General features: G+C 47.3%; 1 protein-coding gene across 1 annotated transcript in view; it reads left to right on the top strand.

Moving 5' to 3' along the window:
- Window positions 1-19,378, top strand: part of CFAP119 (cilia and flagella associated protein 119) — a 123,225-nt gene extending 103,847 nt beyond the window's left edge. The window contains exon 9 of the mRNA XM_085618459.1: window positions 19,101-19,378. Within this exon, the coding sequence (XP_085474585.1) occupies window positions 19,101-19,285 (185 nt within the window). The 3' untranslated portion in view covers window positions 19,286-19,378. The remainder of the gene's footprint in view (window positions 1-19,100) is intronic.
- Window positions 19,379-19,898: the final 520 nt, after the last annotated feature.

The raw sequence follows: 19,898 nt of genomic DNA, 5'->3' as shown, positions 1-19,898 counted from the left end.
GTGGAACACGACAGTGGGAACCCCCCCTTTTCACTTTTAAAAGAAGCAGGAACCTGAGAAACGACCTGTACACTCTAAAAATCACACAGGAAGAAGAGAGTAACCAATCCACCATATGGAGCCAAACTAAACCATTTGGCCATTATCCTTGTGGAAATTGTATGTGCTGCCATTCGACCATCACCACTAAAGAAGTGGATATTGGCACGAACAACCACTGGAAACTCAAACATTTTAGTAACTGCAACACTGAAAACGTGATATATATGCTGACCTGCCCATGCAACCTGAAGTACGTTGGTATGACGACGAGAAAAGTGAAAACACGAATTAATGAACACCGCAGCACAATTCGGTACAAAAAAATCTAATACCAGATTGACTAAACCTTTTCTGGAGTCAAATCATACTGAATCAGACCTCAAATGGGTGGTCATGGAGGTAATGAAGAAACAGAAAACAGACATGAGCCAACGACTACATGTCAGAACAACGCTGGGTGTACAGGTTGCGCTCATGGGACACAGGGCTAAACGATGAAATTCCATGGCTACAACTAGCTCGTTGAGCCAAAAACACATATAGTCTATTAGTAGCTGACCGAATCAGAGGGTCATCTCCTCTATGACAAGCACAACTGATAATAGGAACATCTGACTTCGCCTCAAACCCCTTGGCCAGATAGGGATATATGCCAACTGATCTGGCTCGATATAAATAAATAAATATGAATCCAAATATAAATATAAATATAAACAATCACCACTCTAAAATTAATTCTTTAGTTTATTTTATATTTTGATAACAACTTACTAAATATGAGGCTACCAAGTTATAAACAGGACACCATGTGTCAAGATACAGCCAGAACACCTGGCGACCGACATCCTGTGTTGTCTGAGTATGAAACAATACAAGGGACCAAACGGTGCACCTTAACCACCTGCCCGTTGTTTCCTCAACCAACAGATATTTTTCACAGATTACGCTGTGTCCGTCAATAGCTAAAAGGAGGCAACTTTAAAGATTTGTTAAGAAACGGGCTGTCTAAATTTACGTGCATGCGCATGCAGCACACAGACAGAGCCGCTATACACACGCGGTCTTGTGTCCCAGCACGCATATCCAAAACCACGCGTTCTCTCATTAACGGGGAGGAGAGCGGTGTAGCGTCATTAACGCACGCGCAAGTCCGCACCAGACACACTTTTTCCTTGATAGAGATTGCACACTCTATTCACGCCCAAAATCAGGCAGCTTGCCGGCCGTACACCGGATCTCACACAGGCGGCAGCAGTTACCTCTCAATTAACGACTAATCAGCCAGCGCGCAGGAGTATAAAAACTCGATCCTCTCAAACCATTATTCACCGGCGGGGAGGCGAAGCGGACGACTGTAGATGAGACTGCTGGAAGCGCTGAAGATGACAGTAAGAGTAGGAATGTCACGGAAGAATGAAGAAGCGTATATTCACGCTACATGTGCATTTACTCAACACGAGGTATGCACCTTTATGAATGATTGTATGGATGTTTTTCTTTTTCTCCCCTACATGGGCCAGGATCAAAACAGCCCATGATTCCATGTATCGTTCTCATTTCAGAATTGTCACAGTAGGCCCTTCCACCCTCGACCTCCCATGGATTAAGTAGGATAGTGTCTTTGGGTAAGCGGCTAGAAAACAGTGTTTTCGTTTTTCCAAAGTCTTGACATGTATGACTGACACGCGTTTCACTTAGATACCACCATGCGCGGCATAAAGTATGGTGATGTACGAATAGCATATTGTGCAATTATCAAACTTATACGTCCGGTATGTTTGTTTTTGGTTTGGTTTCCTTTTTCCTACAGATACTCTCACATTTCAGTACTGCACTACACGGGGAGTTTTTACCCTCACCCCCGGTCCTATAGTGGTCGTTCCTTCATACACATAGTGTAGAAAGACAGAGCCCATTATACACTCTGGTCCTGACGAATGCTATGTACCCATCAGGGACGAAAAGCAGAAACATGTTGACCATTTCTAATACGGTGAAGGGATAACGAGTTCCCATATCACCGCCCACTTCTTTTAATACCATACATTTGCTCTTTAATTAAATTGCCTGTGGACAAACGTAATGGTTTTTAGATCACTTCTCACCAAATCACAGGCCACCACTTAGCTTTAGAAGTGCATTCCTGTCTTCAGGTGTATGCCCGCCCTCTATCAAACGTAGTTTTTAGAGGGCGAGGACGGCCTATGATGAAGCATGACACCAGGTGGTGTGTGAGGCCAGTCCTTCACTTTTTTTTTTTAGATGCCCCCATTGGATTTGCATCTCTAGAAACCCTGTAGGAATCCCAACTAGGGACAGCCCCATTTGGGTTTACAGAGACATGATCTAGCCACAGATTCCTTACCTTTGAATTTCCAGGCCTCAGGCTGGATCCTGAAGATTTTTCTTAGCAACATCCCTGCGTGCCGTTAAGTGGCACCGGTCGACTCCGCATGAAGTCGTCTGCGTCGTGTTTGTCGGCGTCCTGACATCCGTGTCGTCAATATAACTGCCACTCCGGCACACTGACGTCAGTACTTTTCACAACTTTCCACACCAGAAGCGGGAAGCCATGAAGTGACTGACCATGGTGTGTTAAAAAATGAACAACTAGGGCCCTGAAGGGGGAAAATCCCTGACACTCAAAAAACCAATTACGCAGTGCGGGGAAGATGGGTCGGTCAGTAAGGAATCTGCGGCTAGATCATGTCTCAACCAAATAAGGCGTTACCGAAGGAGGGTAACATGTCCATCTGATATAGACATCTAGCCGCAGATTCTTTACCGTAGAACAGATACCCAAGCAATACCATACCCGGAGGAGGGACTGCAGACTGGTTTAGACCAGAAAATCCTGTAAAACAGGGCAACCAAACAGGCCTTTTACGCAGACCTCGGAATCCAGGTAGTAGTGTCTGGCAAACATGTACAGAGATGCCTGCGTGGCAGCTTGGCAAATGTCAGAGACAGGAACACCGCACTGGAGAGCCGTGGTGGCTGCCAGCGCCCTGGTGGAATGAACTTTAAGCCCGCCAGGGGGATCCTTCTTCACTAAGGTGTAGCAAATTTTAATACAGAGGATGACCCATCGGGATATAGTCATCTTCTGAACAGCATGGCCTTTCTTTGCACCAACGTATCAAATAAAGAGTTGGTCATCCACCCGGAACTCTTTGGTGCGATCAAGGTAGAACGATAATGCTCTTTTGGGGTCCAGACGATGAAGACGTTCCTCTTCCTTGGAAGGATGCGGGGGGTGCATAGAAGGTGGGAAGAGTAACTGACTGTCCTAGATGGAAAGGTGTTATCACCTTAGGCAGAAAGGATGCCCTAGTCCAGAGTACTACCTTTTCCAGAAAGATTGTCAGGTAAGGAGCCTGAGAGGACAGTGCCTGCAATTCGCATAAACAGAGTTTATTGCGACAAAAAAAAAGCTATCTTAATGGTGAGCAACCGCAGAGGACAGTTATGCAGCGGCTCAGATGGTGCACACATCAGAAAAGTGAGCACCAAATTAAGGTAAAACTGGGACATAATCAAGGGTGAAGGAGGAAACCTTCAAAAACCTCTGCACTAGAGGAGATTTGAATATAGAGGGCTGATCAGGCAGTCAAAAAAACAGAAGAAAGGGCCGAAAGGTAGCCCTTCAAAGTGCCCAGAGCAGAGCCTTGCTGGGCCAAAGAAAGTATAAACAGAAGTACTTCAGATACGGAAGCAGATAAGGGGTCGCTAGACCTATCTGTACAATATTTGTTCCATCGGCAGGCGTATACCGATTTTGTGGAGGGACACCTAGCTGCCAAGCTAACCTCACAGACTTTGGGAGAGAGGTCAAAAGCTGTCCACTGTCGCAGCTCAATCTCCACGCAAGGAGGAGGAGAGTGGACAGGTTTGGGTGGAGAACTCACCCTTGCTGTTGCGACAGAAGATCCTCCCGAAGAGGCAGCCTGACTGGAGGATCGATGATCATATCTAGAAGCTTGGGATACCAAACCCTCCATGTCCAGTCTGGAGCGACAAGAAGAATGTTCCCGGTCACTCCTGATCTTCTTGAGCACTCTGGGCAGAAGTGTTATGGGCAGAAAGGCGTATAGGGGGACTGAGCTCCACTTGCAACGAAAAGTATCACGAACAAGTGGTGCCTTGGAAACTCCAACGCACAATGTCAGCTGACATTGCACGTCCTCTTCGGAGGCGAAGAGTTCTAACTAAAGCTCTCACCACCGCTGAAAGGGACTTTGTGCCACCTCCGGAAGGAGACGTCATTCGTGATCTGCAAGGCACCTTCAGCAGAGCTCGTCGGCCCAGGCGTTCAGAGAACCGGCCAGATGTTGAACCACCACGGAAATGCCCTGATGTTCCATTCAAGACCAGAGACGCAGAGCCTCTTGAAAAAGAGTCCACAACCCCACTCCGCCATGTTTGTTGCAGTACCACATGGAGGTAGTGTTGTCCGTGAACACCTGCATGAGCTTTCCCTTTATTGATGGCAAAAAGGGCTTTCAGTGCCAGCCGAATCGCTTGAAGCTCCAACAGGTTGATATGGAGCTTGGCTTCCGCCGGAGACCAGAGTCCTGTGATCTCCACCCCCCACAGATGGCCACCCCATCCCAGAAGGGACACATCCGTCACTACTTTGACATCTGGGTGGGGAAGGGAGAGGGGTCAGCTCTTGAACCAATCGCGGTTGGTTACCCACCACTGTAGGTCGTTCGCAGTGCCCTCCGAAATCTGGACCAGGTCAGTGAGGTTTCCTCGATGCTGCACCCATTGAAACTTCAGGTCCCACTGCAGAGCCCACATGTGCCACCATGCATGGGTCACTAGCAGGATGCAGGAGGCCATGAGGCCCAACAGCCTCAGAGTCATTCTCACCGGGATCCAAGATAGAGGCTGAAACATCGGTATCATAGCCTGAATATCTTGGACTTGCCGTTCGGGAGGTTAGGCCCGAAACTGCACCATGTCCGGAACTGCCCCAATGAAAAGTAGCATCTGAGAGAGAGTCAGGTGTGACTTCGGCACATTGATAATGAACCCCAGCAAATGATTTGCCATAGTCTGGAGGTGGGAGACAACTGCTTGGGGCGAGCCCACCTCCAAAAACCAGTCATTGAGATAGGGGAAGACTGGAACCCCTGATCTCCGCAGATGGGCTGCGACCACTGCCATCACCTCTCTGAACACCCGAGAGGCGCTGGTGAGGCGAAAGGGAAGTACCTCAAATTGAAAGTGCTCATGACCCACTGTGAACCACAGGTAGCGATGATGCGCAGACAGGATGGGGATATGAAATAGGCATCCTGGTAGTCCAGCGCTACCATCCAGTCTCTTGGGTCCAAGGCAGACAGGACAGGAGCTAGAGTGAGCATCTTTAATTTCTCCTCCTTGAGGAAGTAATTGAGGGCCCGGAGGTCTAGGATAAGACGAATGCTCCGTCCTTCTTTGGGACCAGGGAGCAGAGGCAATAACAACCACTGACTACTTCGGGACTGGTACCCTCTCTATAGCTCCCTTGGCCAAGAGAGTTGAGACTTCCTTGCGGAGAAAGCAAAGGCAATCCTCCATCAGCCGATCGTACACTGGAAGCATGGATGGAGGAGCAGTCTCGAAGGGGAGGGAGTAGCCCCTTTGGACTATTTGCAACACCCACCTGTCCGTTGTAATGTTTTGCCAGGGGTAGAGATAATGGAGTATTCTGCCACCAACTGGCTGAGAGTGATACTGGAGGATCGGACTAGGAAGGTTTTGCGGTGGAGAAATGGGTGGTGGCTTGGCTTGACTTCTGGTTTCGTGACCCACGAGGCCTGGGTAAACAGTATCCACAGCCCCACAGAGGCTGCTGAACTTGCGGGGCCCTCTGGCTGGGATAGGGTTTACGCAGCTGATAGCCCCTTCTGTAGCCTCGAAAGAAGTGAAAATTGGATGAAGCGCTGGGGGTGGTAGTGAGGTCCAAAGACTTGGCCATGGCCCACGAGTCTTTAAAGCACTCAAGGGCAGCATCCGCCTAGTCTTGGAAGAGACGGGAGCCATCAAAGGGCATGTTCATGAGTTTAGCATGGACATTCCCTGAAATACCAGATGTTCTCAGTCAGGCTTGCCACCGTCGTGGAAATCACTCTGCCCAGCGAGTCCATTGTGGCCTAACCACATCTGATGGCAAACTTAGCTGCGTCCCTCCTGTCTGATATAGCTTGGGAGAGTAGAGCCCGGTCCTCCTCCGAGACTCTAGGCAGCCCTTGCGCTACCGTATCCCATATGGAATGGGAGTAACAGCTCAAGAGGCATGCATGTTCACCAACTGCAATGCTAGGCTGCAGGAAGAAAACATTTTCTTACTTAAGTTTTCCAGCCTCTTCGATTCCCTGTCCAGGGGTGTGGAAGGGAATGCGGCACGAGAAGTGGAAGCTTGGAGCACCAAGCTTTGGTGGGTGGTGAAAAAAAGGGGGAGGGGGGGGTGTCGCCCGGTGCAGGGCGATGGCGGTGGGCCATCGTCCTATTCACAAAAGTTCCTGTGCTGGTTTTGGACCATGTCCCCAGAAGGACGTCTGTCAAGGCCTCATTTATTTGAAAAGTTTTATAAAGTGCGACGGGTATCAGAGCGCTGTACAAAATAAAAAGCTTACGTTGATATGAGGAAACAGCACGAGTGCAATACAACAAGGAGATCATTCATTCATTTCATAAGGCTTTATTCGGAACAAAAAAGCAATGTCCATAAAAGCACACATAATAAAATACAATAACGGTTCGATTACAATCACAATAAACAGCTGATAATTAAAAAGAAGACATAATACAGGCGAGGGGAGAATAAATAATTAAAAACTTATACTTTTCCTAACATTGATAGCCTTTAATAAGAAAGTAGCAGTAAAAAAACAAATGTCAGGGTGGTGCAGATTAAAGAGCAATTTCATGGAATCATGTACAGTCCTGACACCAAACTTAACAAAAATGGGTTTTAAAAAGGCTTTACGGAAGTTCCCATATAATTGACACAGCAAGAGAAAGTGCGTAGTGCTTTGTGCTGACAAGTTATCACCCGGACAGGGACCAACAGGCTGCTTGTTCACGGAAGGGAAAGCAACCAGATTATGCACAATCCCCATTCTTAGTCTAGTTAAAACAAACTGATGCGAAACTCTGGTCACTTGGGTCAAATAAGGTTGATAACCCTCCATTTCATTCATATTGCTGTAACGCACACAGGTGGATAGAATGCCAGTATTACAGGCCCGTCTCGCAGTTTTACACATCAAAAAGATATGCTTCATTTCTGACTTTGGAATTTCTGAAGCCCCATATCTATCAGTTTTAATATCAAGGCCATAGATCTCCTGGAAACTGTTGATAATATATTTAATCCATGGGATCTTTAAATGGTTATCAACAGTGAGACAATCATTAATAATAGCTCTGTTTAACCCCTTCAGCGCGGTGCGGATTTCCGCGCCGCGCTGAAGATTCCGTGCGCGGGCGGGGCCATGACGGAGCGGTTCCGTCATGCGCACAGCGCAACCGACGCACGTGACGGAACCGCTCCGTCACAAGCGTCGAACAGGTTAAAGATGTCTCTTCTTTCAGCCAAATTGACCGCCACAGCAATAATGGCCTCAGGAGGATCAGATCATTCAGAAATGGAATACCAAGTTCTCTATGGACTAAGTCATTAGAAGCAGATTTGGGCAAACACAAAAGTCTTTTTAAAAAGACATTCTCCTCCACCTGTAAGCTCCCGGCCGGGGCAAAACCCCAAACCGCCGCCCCATAAAGGGCGGTGGAGAGGCATCGTGACTGAAAGATCTTAAGCATATCGCTTATCCGTTTATCCCCTAATTTAGTGGCAAAAGTAAAGACCCCATTAGCGCTCCTTGCCATCTTAGCTCTAACACTTATATGCTCGCTGGCCCAACTGCAATTCTTGGAAAACGTGATACCAAGATAACTGAAATTATTGACTTGTTGGACCATATGTTCATCTATATAATAAGAGTGGGGCTTACTCTTCCCCGGCCCACACTCCATGGTATAAGTTTTGGTTTTGTTAATCACTAATTTTCTAGATTTAATGAACTGTGAAAACCCATCCATTAAGCATTGAAGGCCTATCGGGGTCCTGGACAGTAACACGGCATCGTCCGCATATAGTAATACCGGGACGCTAATATTACTAACTCTAGGGGCGTCTGCCGCTACCGTCTGTAGGACGGAGTCCACTTCATTAATGAAAAGGGTAAAGAGCAGGGGGGCAAGAACACACCCCTGTCTTATGCCCCGTCCGATCAAATATTTGGTGGTACACTCCCCACTAGAACCATATTGTACGCTAGTACGTAGTTTGACAGAGTCGTGCCAAGAAAAAGACAATACCCTCAGGGGTCCCCATTTCAATCAACTTGGCCCAGAGAATTGCATGGTCCACCATATCAAAAGCACTACTCAAGTCTGCAAAGCAGAGATAAATAGAGCCCTTCTTAGCCTGGTGTATTTCCCAATCAAAAGTTCGAGATTCAAACATTGCTCAATCGTCCCGCGTCCCTTTCTAAACCCATACTGGCAGTTTGCCAGGATGCCATTGGATTCTGCCCATTCTTCCAGCCTGACCAAAAGTACCCGGCTCATTATTTTCACAGAGGAATCCAGCAGGGAGATGGGACAGTAATTCTTCACGTCCCCCCGATCTCCTTTCTTAAATATTGGAATTATAATTGATTCCTCCCAAGTTGGGGGTACCCCAAAACAAACTGCTGCATTAAAAACTTTAACCAGCATGGGTCCCCATACCCCCGGGACTAACTTATAAACATCGATGGGCACCCCATCGGGACCCTGAGCCTTTCCCCCTTTGCTTGCACCGATGCTATCCAAGACCTCGGTGATGCTGATGTCCAAGGGGACAATGGGCCAACAGTCAGAATGGTTACCCATGGCTTTATCCGAATCAAAAATTATAGAAAAATGGGAAATCCATGTTTCCATACTGACTGTAGATGTTAATTCTGGTACCTTCTCATCTTTTAAAAATGGACAGTTAACAGTGGCCCAAAATAGTGTACAGTCTTTCCTTTCAGCAGCCTGTGTCAATTTATCCGAGGCCTCGTGTTGTAACTCCGTCTTCCTTTGCTTAACTGTAATCTTATAATTTAATCTAAGCTGGGACACCTGGCTCCTATCTCTGGGTTTGGTTGCCAGTGCATCTTTAAGCTCTTTGAGTGCGAGGGTGCAAGCATGATTGAACCATCCCCTTTGCTGATTGGACTTACGCTCAGCTGATTTGGTAAATTTTTGATCAATGATGGAATTAATTCTAATAAAGTGTTGAATAGAATTGGCAGTGACGTCAGCCTGCTCAAGAATCTCAATAATTTCAGATAAGCAGCTATTAATAATTAGATCAGACGTCATTTCCGCTTTGTCGCCTTTCCATCTTAACCTTGAACCATTTGGTCTATGTGGTTCAATATTGGCTATAACCCCCGTTTCAGGTACAGGGTTTTTATTCCATATCGTAACCTCAACAGTAATACAGTTATGGTCGCTAAGCATTATATCCACGACCTTAGGTGCCAAACTCCATGGGACAAGGCTCGATGACAAACTGATAAAATCAATAACAGTATTTGCCCCCCTCCCAGAAAATGTGGGAATACTCTCACCTAGATCATTCTTTTCGTTGACCAATATTTCCATATCATGTGCCGCTAAGAGATGGTTCAGGGATTCCCCATACTTATTATGAGGGAAATGGAGATCCGCATCCCCAAAGCGGTTTGTGACCCCACACGTACAATGGTTGGAGAGGGGACATACTGCAATATTAAAATCCCCTGCCAGAATATATTCAAACACAACATTTGAAACCGCTGTAATATCAACTAGAGCACTACCAAGTGCGTCTACCACCAGGTGCCTGGTGCTGTCAAAGATATTATTATAAAAATTAATTAAAAGAATATTTATTCCGTCCTCCTGAGAAAGCCATAAAATCTGGGAGTGAGCCCCCACTAAGACATGTTTTTTGACAATAATGGGTAGTTTGATAGAGATCAAAACCAGAAGCCCTCCCTTAGCTCTACCGGAAGTAGATGCCGTAGCAGGTAACTGGTAAGAGACAAAACCATTGTAACCGGAGAAATTTTTGCACCAGGTTTCCTGGAAACAACAGATATCGAAAAGGTCGATAAATTCTAACCACCGCAGACTATCTTCTTTGGAAGCTAAACCCGCAACATTCCAGCTGGCTAGAAAACTACTCGAGGACCCAGTAGATGTTTCAATAACTTTATCGTGGTTAAAAAAGCTTGGACTCGGACAATGGTTGCCTACTACAGGCAAAACCCCACTTCCTCCCTCAGCATCACCCACGAAGCTGGATATCGGGCAACAGTCAAGAAGCACACTAACATTAGCTGGGGGCCCTATAGTAATTCCTTCTGACTCTACTCCACAGAATACTGTTCCAACTTCAAGCAGCGCCTCATCAAGAACCAGTCAATCATTAGAGTCTAAACCGCTCAAGGGTTGAAACCGGTTGGATGTAACCAACTCAAACCTACTGGGCACACTAGAGGCACAGCCACTACCACTTCTAAAACCATTGGGGGGTTGATCAATTGAATGTTGATAGAAAAATCCCAAAGGTCAGAGTAAGATTCCCTGGTTGTTCAGGGGTCGAGAAGTGGCTCTGAGCAAGATTGTAGTAGCAAGTTGGGGATTTTTAAGGTTAACAATTACACAATCACCACTAATACTTTTGTGGGAGTTCCCAATCCAGTTGGCTCTGGTAGTGGTTAGAATTTGATCGGTCAAAGCTACTGGGAAACCGCACTCTCGGTTAAGCCAGGCCACAGTTTTAAACTTCAGGGACTCATGGGTTTCTAGGTTACTGCGAGTCCCGGTGTCCGAGAGTGGTGGAACGTTGGTTAAAACCACCACATATGGTGCACAATCCGGGGGTAAGTTAGGTGTCGGGTATCCATATCGTTTAGACTTCGCTTCGATGTTCCCTGGCTTAACCACTGTCGCAGTTTTAGTTGGAGTACTTAAACACACCACTGGGTTTGGTACAACTACAGTAACTGGACATGAACCCCCATTAGGTATCTTAAGGGTCTCCATTACAGGGCCATTGACCTTTATAGATTCTTCTGGGCTAACCTTTGACCCAATATGTGAATTCAAACGGCCTCCCAACCTCTCTACTTCCCCTGAAAGAGTATCAAGTTTGTCCATTAAGAGTTTAATAATTTTATCAAGCTTTGCATCTATAATGCTAATCAGGAGCTCTAGCTGCTTGGGGTCTAATTTAACTTGAGAGTTGTTAATTACTGTACCTGGGTCACTAACAACACACTTGGGTGGGGGGTCAGATCTTTTTTTATTATGATTCCCCCCCCATTTTGGAAGCGTTATCCTACCTAAACCCCTCATCTTCGTACTCTCTGGGCTCTCGGAGCAGGAGAGCGTGGAACTGGTGATACATGGGAAGACTCTGGCGAAATCAGGTTGGGGTCTAGTTCTACATGGGTAACCGTAGTTGAAGGTGCAGGAAACTCCAAGTTATCACTAACATCCCCTAATTTGGTGGACAGGGAGATAGATGAGTTAGGAGCGCTGGGTAATGGGGCAGAGGTACTTCCCCGACCCAAGGATTGGCAGCGCTCTTAATAATTTTGTCGACTACTTTAACGAGATAATTGTCAAGGGTAGCTGAAGTAGGACGTGCGTTCTCCTTGTTAACTTTAGACATCTCTAGATAAGCATACAGCCAACTCTGTGGTTAAAAAACCAAAAAAAGCCTTAATTGGGAGCTGCCAGTATCCCTTAATACACTTATGTTAAAACACTATCCTACATGCAAACAGATAGCAAATGGGGCACAATAACAATCCCTAGATAAAAGACCTAATGATAAAATGTTCTATTACCCAGTTCTGTGTGGGCGTTTTCAAAAAGTCAAGGACCAAAGTCTGTGGCCCAGCCCAGCCTCGTACTGCCCCGGGTTTCGCCCGGCGTCCACGCACATCCGCGACGCGGAGGGAACTACCGCAATTTATGCGCCTCCGGGCGCGCTGGTCCTGGAAGTGGGTGGGCGGTGCAGGATGTTGGCGCAGGGCTTGCTGGGAACTGTAGTCCCCCCCCCCCCCCCGCACAGCGGCCGTGAAGCTGGCAATCACCGGCGGCGGGAGGAACAAACAGCGTCAGGGCCCCAGCAGCAGAGAAGAGGTATGTCCGCCTAGTCCCCTCCTCAGCCCGTTAAGATGAAGAGAAAGTCCCCACTCCTTAGTGGGAACTACCGCAATTTATGCGCCTCCGGGCGCGCTGGTCCTGGAAGTGGGTGGGCGGTGCAGGATGTTGGCGCATGGCTTGCTGGGAACTGTAGTCCCCCCCCCCCCACAGCGGCCGTGAAGCTGGCAATCACCGGCGGCGGGAGGAACAAACAGCGTCAGGGCCACAGCAGCAGAGAAGAGGTATGTCCGCCTAGTCCCCTCCTCAGCCCGTTAAGATGAAGAGAAAGTCCCCACTCCTTAGTGGGAACTACCGCAATTTATGCGCCTCCGGGCGCGCTGGTCCTGGAAGTGGGTGGGCGGTGCAGGATGTTGGCGCAGGGCTTGCTGGGAACTGTAGTCACCCCCCACAGCAGCCGTGAAGCTGGCAATCACCGGCGGCGGGAGGAACAAACAGCGTCAGGGCCCCAGCAGCAGAGAAGAGGTATGTCCGCCTAGTCCCCTCCTCAGCCCGTTAAGATGAAGAGAAAGGAGATATAAGAGGTACCTAAAACATAAAAAGTAAATGGGGGTGCAAGGGGAAGAAGAAGAAGTAGCACGTGATCAACAGGTAACAGCCCTACTAGACGGGGCCGTAAAATTTTAGCAGAGGACCAAGTCAAAAGGACAACAAAATACATTTCTAAACACAAAGAAGAATGATTGTGAAGCAATAGAAGGAAGTGAATATCAAATGTCATCGAGGCTATTGCTGATGAAGTCCATCCAATAGTAGCCATTTGACCGTTTTTTTTTTTTAAATGAAGCAGTCAAGGGGTTAGCTTTGATCTCTGTCGGAAGGGCATTCCTAATTCTTGGAGCCAACCCAGAGTTCTTTTTTTGTTAAATTTATGTTTCAGTGGTAGGGTATTGGAGCTTCTCAAGTTTCGACTGGAACCAGAGAGCTCGAGTTTTTTTTGCCAGGTAAAAGGGGGTATTAAAGTGTATAGCTTTATGTGTCAGACAGGCTATCTTGAAGCAGATCCTTGCTTCAATGGAAAGCCAGTTAAGTTGAATTAAGTCAGGTGTAATAGGATCATGCTTTCTGTAGCCTGTGATGAGACTGGCAGAGGCATTCAGAGTAGCTCTTAGCGGAGCTAACCTAGACTTAGGAAGCCCAGCTAGGGTCACCAAACATATTCCGATTGTGAGATAACTAAGGATTAGATTGCTGACTGGATGTCTTCGGGAGATAGGAAAGGTTTGACTTTCCTAAGAGTGTTGAGCTGATGACTGGCACTCCTAATGGTGGCACTGATGTGCCCTTGCATGTTTAGGAATTTGCCCAGAGTGACGCCTAAAGAACAAGCGGAGTCCACCATATGAGGGGTGCAGTTGAGTGATGAGATTTTTTTGATCCAGTTTTGCGTAGGGGGAGAGTGGTTGCGGGGGGGGGGGGTAATCAGGAGAAATTCAGTTTTGAGGGTATTTAGTAACAGATGATTACGCGCCCCATTCAGAGTTTTACGGTCATCTGGAGAGGAGATCTTCAAATACAGTTGTGTTATAAGCTTACATATGGTACTAAATGCTAGCACCGTTCAGAATGGCAGTTAGAGGTTCCATGAAGAGAATGAAGAGCGTGGGCGTGAGTGCAGATCTTTGAGGTTCCCCAAGAGAGACCGGGGTACTGGCAGCCAGAGACTGGTTGACTTTGATTCTTTGGGTAAGGTTATGCAGGAAAGAGGCGATCCAATTTAAGACATGGCCAGATATCCCCATTCTATATTGAAGAAGAGTAATCAAGTTCTCATGTCTGATAGTGTCAAATGCAGAAAACAAGTCCAGAAGGATTAGAAAACAGGGAGCATCTCGGTCAAGAGCCCTCAAGGCGTCATCAACAATGTGAGTTAGAGCTGTATCTGTACTGTTTCCTGTTCTAAAGCCTGACTGGTGCCTGTCTAGGAGCTGACATTTCTCAATGTGGTCGCAAAGCCGTGTGTGAATGCATTTCTCGAGCAATTTCGCTAAAGACATGATGCTGCTGATCGGACGGATGTTATTGGTATCCGCTTGGTCTGCAGTAGGCTTCTTGGGGATGGGTGTGACTTGCCCCATTTTGAAGCAGTCTGGAATCCTCCCCTGTAAGAGAGATTGTTGGATGATCCTGAACCAGAGACGGAGAATGGCCGCGTTGAGATCTTTGAGCAACTTAGCGGGAAGAGGATCACTGAAATGGTTGGATGGTTTAAGGGACGCCAAGGAATGTGACAACTCCTCCCCATAAGGTAGCAGGAAGGAATTCCAGGAGGCATTGTTTTTGGGAGTGAACTCTGTGGGGTATAGTAGAGCGCACACTGCTGAAGGTACTGCCGAACCCAAGGCGCTCATAGACATCAGGTTAATAGCAGCACGCTGAAGCTCCCGATCAATACTCCTAGACTTTTCAGAAAAATGCACTGAGAAGTCCTCCTCACTGGGTCCAGAGGTCTTGATTGCCGGAATAGGATTGGTATATTGGTTAGCCTGTTGTTTGATGATATCAAACAGTTTCTTGGGTCAGTTTTTAGCACTGTCTAGTTGAGCCCGGAGATGATTTGTTTTAGCAATGCGAATAGGTTTGTAATATGAGCTTCTCATCTTCCTGAACTGCTTGAGACTAGAGGTGGGGGGAGCATTTCTCCAACGTTTTTCAGAGAGCCTCAGTTTGCAACTTTCATCATTAAGGGCACCATTGAACCAGGGTTTGGATTGTTTGAACAGTAGCCTTTTGAGTTGCTTCGGAGCAGCAGAGTCGATAATATTGGACATAGATTTGATGTAGTGATCTGTCAACTCTTCCAAATTTTTCATGTCAGGGGAAGGTTCCAGCAGATTCTTGCTCAAGTTGGATAGATTAGAGATGTTGATGTCTCTCAGATTACAAGCCAGCTGTTCGTTTTTGAGCGGTTGACCTTGTCTGAGCAATACCTTTTTCCCGAATGTGAAAGGAGATTTGGTGATGATCCGACCAATCACTGGGTACAATGTCATCAAGTTGAATGATGTGATCTCTAGCAATGATAAGGTCAAGGGTAGCGCCCTTGTAGTGGGTGGGTCCATATAAGGCCTGAATGAAATTGAGGTCGGAGAGAAAAGCCTTAAAGGAGCAAACTAGCGGATCATTTGTGTCAGTCCAGTGAAGGTTGAAGTCACAGAGGAAGATATGGTTAGGGTGGAGGGCCGAGCAAGCAGAGATGGATTCCATCAATTGCTCTAAGAAACACAAGTTATCCCCAGGGGGACGATAGATTGTGTGAAGCAAACAATCTTGCCCTTGTTCCAAATTTCAGTGACTAGGAGCTCACAGGCAGACAGCAGATCATTAGGAGTCTGCTTCAATACGAGGCTAGAACGATGGATGCAGGCAATAGCCCCCCCCCCCACACAGATTTGGAGATATCCGCTGCGTGTTTCACTGCTGATCTGCAGTTGAGAAGCATCGATTTGAGGAGAAAACCTTTGAGGTTGCAAGGGGGGAGCTGTGGTAGTATCCTGTGCAATGGATGTAGAGATAGAAGAGGAGGAAGGACAAGGAGGGTCAAAGGAAAGGGGGGCCCTGAGGTAGTATCCTGTGCAATGGGTTTTGAGGTAGAGGAGGAGGAAGGACGTAGAGGGTTCAAAGGAAAGGTGCTGGGGTTTAAAGTTGTGTGCAGGGTAGGAGAAGCAATCAGATTAGAGTTGCTGGTACTAGGAGATGGGAGGCATGGTTGGTATTGGAAATATTACATTCAATTGTGTTGAGGGCGGTATCAGAACGGATCAACATGAGAGAGGTTGAGGGGGTGCCCACAAAGCGTGAGGTAGCAGGCGGTTCCGTAGTAATATGGAGACTAATATGCTTTGGCCTGGCAGGTTTAGGGTTGATGATCAGGTTGAATGGAGCAGAGACAGGAAGGGAGGAAGCGGGAGGTACAGCCGTAATGGGGAGATTAGAATGACTTGAAGTGGCAGGATTAGGGTTACTAAGTGTATTTTTAATCTTATTAAAAATACTGTCAAACCGATTCAAATGCATATCAGAAGCTTGAATAAGGATGTTGCCGTTATTGTAGAGAGAGATGGTCAGTTCAGCATTGAGGAAACTAGGCTGAATTATGCTAATATGGTACCCGTGTGGGGTTTTACACAGAGCTTTGGAACGAAGCATATCAGTAAAAACGCTTCTCCACTGGGCTCTTCTGGTTGTATAGAAGATCAGGCCTGTCACCACTATGCCCTTAGAGGCACATAGGTAAGTATCAGAGATGAGGATGGCGTTTGAGTAGATTGTGTTTAAAAGCAGTGGGGGTTATGAACTCGAGACCCAAGGCTGCAGGACCTTTGTCAAGACATTCGTCTTGGCCGTCACTGTAGGAAACTGCAGGTCAAGGACCTCCACAGCCCTACGCACCAGCATGGCCAAAGAAGCTCCCTCCTCTGTAGCCAGCGTAGGAGGGGGAGGTGTCCAGACCACTGGCCTCACCCAATTCCTCATTCCAGTGCCAATCTTGTTGTTGCAACATTTCTAAGGGATCCTGCTCCCTCTCCCAATCAGCTTCCTCCATCCCTAACCCTTCAGAATAGGGCAGAGAGAGCGAACGGCATGTAGCCGTACGGCTCCATAGGCGCCAGAGGATGCCCAACCGGCTCTGTCGTCGGAAATGAGGATCGTGTAGGTGCCGCCGGTGGGCATTGGTGAGGATCTTAGCAGACGTGATGCTGGGGAAGGTCGCTGTGGAGGGGTGACCCGGCATCGGTCCGGACCCCGTAACAGGTCCCCTCGGAAGTCGTGGCGCTGTGGCCGGAGCCACCGGCATGGGAACCACGGGGGCCGCTTAGTCTACTGAGCCTGCGGGGCCCAAAGGCACACCAGCAGGTTCAGGGGGCACAAATATGGTGCACATGGCACCATGAAATTCTTTCACTTGGGCGTGGGTCGCTCCCGGCCCCGGAAAGGGAGGGAGAAACAGAGCCGGCCCAGGCACCCGCTCCGCAGAGCGGTGCCTCGAACGCATCACTAGACAGGCGGGGCCAAGTCAAAGCACGCTTTGAATTCTTGTGCTTTTTGTGGTCTCTTACCTGATTTCGACTAAGAGGATTTTCATTCGCCTGAGCAGTGCTCGGACCTTCCTCTCGAATGATACCTGGACCGGGATAGAGACAGACGAGGTGACCTCCGCAGTGCAGTATGCTGGGCTGCGAGAAGCTTTAGGGACCGCTCCCTCCAAGCCTTCAGCGCCATGGCCCAGCAGTCGGAGCACAACTTGAAGTCACAATCGAGCTCCAGGCATTACAGACAGACCAAATGGAGTTCCGTGACCGACATGGCACGATGATAGGCACCACACTGCTTGAACCCTGAAGTATTCTTGCTCGACATGGAAACCTACACACCAACGAAGTCAGCAAAAAGTTGAAAAAAGTCTGTCAAAAATGACAGGGGGTAGTTCTCTTCAATGGATAGGCACTTATGGCGCGGAAAGAAAAGAACAGACATCAGGGCGCCGGAGCGGTGGTTATATTGACGACGACGCAGATTCGACCAACGCCACAGACCGGCGCGCAGGGGTACTGCTAAGAAAAATCTTCCAGATCCTGCTTGACTCCTGGAAGTTCAAAGGTAAGGAATCTGCAGCTAGATGTCTCTATCAGATACACCCCATTTCTTCACATTCCCCAACTGATGATATTGTTGGGGGTGTGCTGCACCCCGCTCACCCATCTGAAGATGCATCGATGGGTAAGAGTGTCGGTGTGGCTAAAAGAAACAGAGGACTGATAACCAATATACAATACATGTCCCAGGAGAGCTGCAGCAGTATTCCAAAAGCCTACATGTACGAGATGAAAACAGCTCTGTATAGGTCTTCAGGAAACATTAGTAAAAGGGGCTACATTTCAGTAGAGACTGGCATGGATTGGGGGGGGGGGGGGTGAAGATAAAGAAAAATACACTTACCTCCTCACCGCATCTCTCCTTGTCGCCCCTCTGCTCCGGCCAGAACAAAAAGCTCCCCTAAGCCAATCGCAAATCAGCGTTGTGATTGGTCTGAGCGCCGTGGGCATGTACTCCACCGCAGCCTGGGCGGACACCATGTAAAGTGCGAATGTCTGTTTGGGTGGCACAAGACGGCCGGCCAAACATTCATGAGCACTTACTAAGTGCCCACCCCTGCTCCTCTGTCAGCAGAGAAGCCCCACCCGCAAAGCTGTTGCAGTAGGAAACAATAAAATAATAATAAAGTTGATTATCGTTTTATTTTCATTTTATTTACACTGCACAATTTCTTTAAACGCAGGAGACACATACTCCAAACCCCCCAGACTCAAACCTCCCTTTAGGGGAAGAGTTTTTAAATTAAGAAGAAAAAAAAAAGTGTCTCGGCTTAAATGGGCAGGTCTCCGGAGGTGGAGAATCTCAAGGTTTAGTCCAGCAATGAGGAAGAGCGAATAAGTGGTAGTAATGTAATACCACAAGGCACACTGAGTTTTAAACTTAACTGGAGAGAATGTGAGATGAAAAACGTGGTGCATTCGTAATTGTCACAATATCTAGAAACATCTGTCCATTCATTTTTCTTTTCTCTGCAAAGATCACATTCTCCTTTTAGGACTAGGGTCACTTACCCCGGTGTGACACCCGAATATGATGCAGGTTCTGACGAAAGGCTGCTTTCACACAAACTTGATACTAGAACAAGCTAGGAAAAATCCCTGATATCTCAAGGCTATCAATTAATAAAGTAATTCATGAAGACACTGCTTTGGTTATGGTCATTGGTTTTGAGCCCAACCTCTCCTGATCTTTCACTGCCCCATGTCTTCCAGCTCCTACAGCACCCCTGAAGGAATACATACGGGCCCAGCTGAGTGAGGAGTTGTCACAGCTGCGATCCTCTGTGCAGGAGAAGCTGCAGGAGAGCGCAGACACCTTCTCTGCAAAACTGGCCACTCTGGAGGAGCCAGTAAGTAAGAAGTCTGCCAAGGGCAAGGGTAAGGGCAAGCGCAAGTAATGGAAGCGGGCAGTACTGACCTCTAAGGAAATTGGACACAGGCGACCTCACAGAATGCGCACAATATCAGAAGGTGGCTGCATCAGAGGATGGCAGTACAAACCTGTAAGGAGCAGGCAACTGAATGCTGAACCTTGCCAAGTCTTACTTAGTATGGATCAAGCTTGAACTTTGCACTTTGTTGATGATTGGTCATATGTTTTATGTAATGTAATAAAAACATTTATACTCCTATCTGACCTGCATGACTGAATCTATAGAGGTGCATTTAAGATGCTTTAAAGTTTAAGAACATAGTCAAAATTGGAACTATATTATAGCCAATGTCCAGCCGGGCATGGCAACTTTAATAAGTAGAAGTTCTTAACAGTGAACCAGGAAATGTAAGTAGAATTTCGGTGGGACACAAGCCTGTATCCTATGACTTACATACCAAGTAGACAGAAAATGATAAAACACATTCAGGCAATTACATTGATGTTTCTTTTTAGAAATAATGAATAGCGAAACATCTGGTATTCAGATTGCCACCTTCACACTATATTACATACAGCAATATTTAAGGTGTAGGGTGGGCAACAGAGTCGACGGCGTTTCGATCCTTATGAGAGAG

Source organism: Triturus cristatus, chromosome 7, assembly GCF_964204655.1.
Source record: "Triturus cristatus chromosome 7, aTriCri1.1, whole genome shotgun sequence".
Lineage (NCBI taxonomy): Eukaryota > Metazoa > Chordata > Amphibia > Caudata > Salamandridae > Triturus > Triturus cristatus.
Note: the sequence above shows the minus strand (reverse complement) of the source record. Positions and strands in the feature narration are given on the sequence as shown.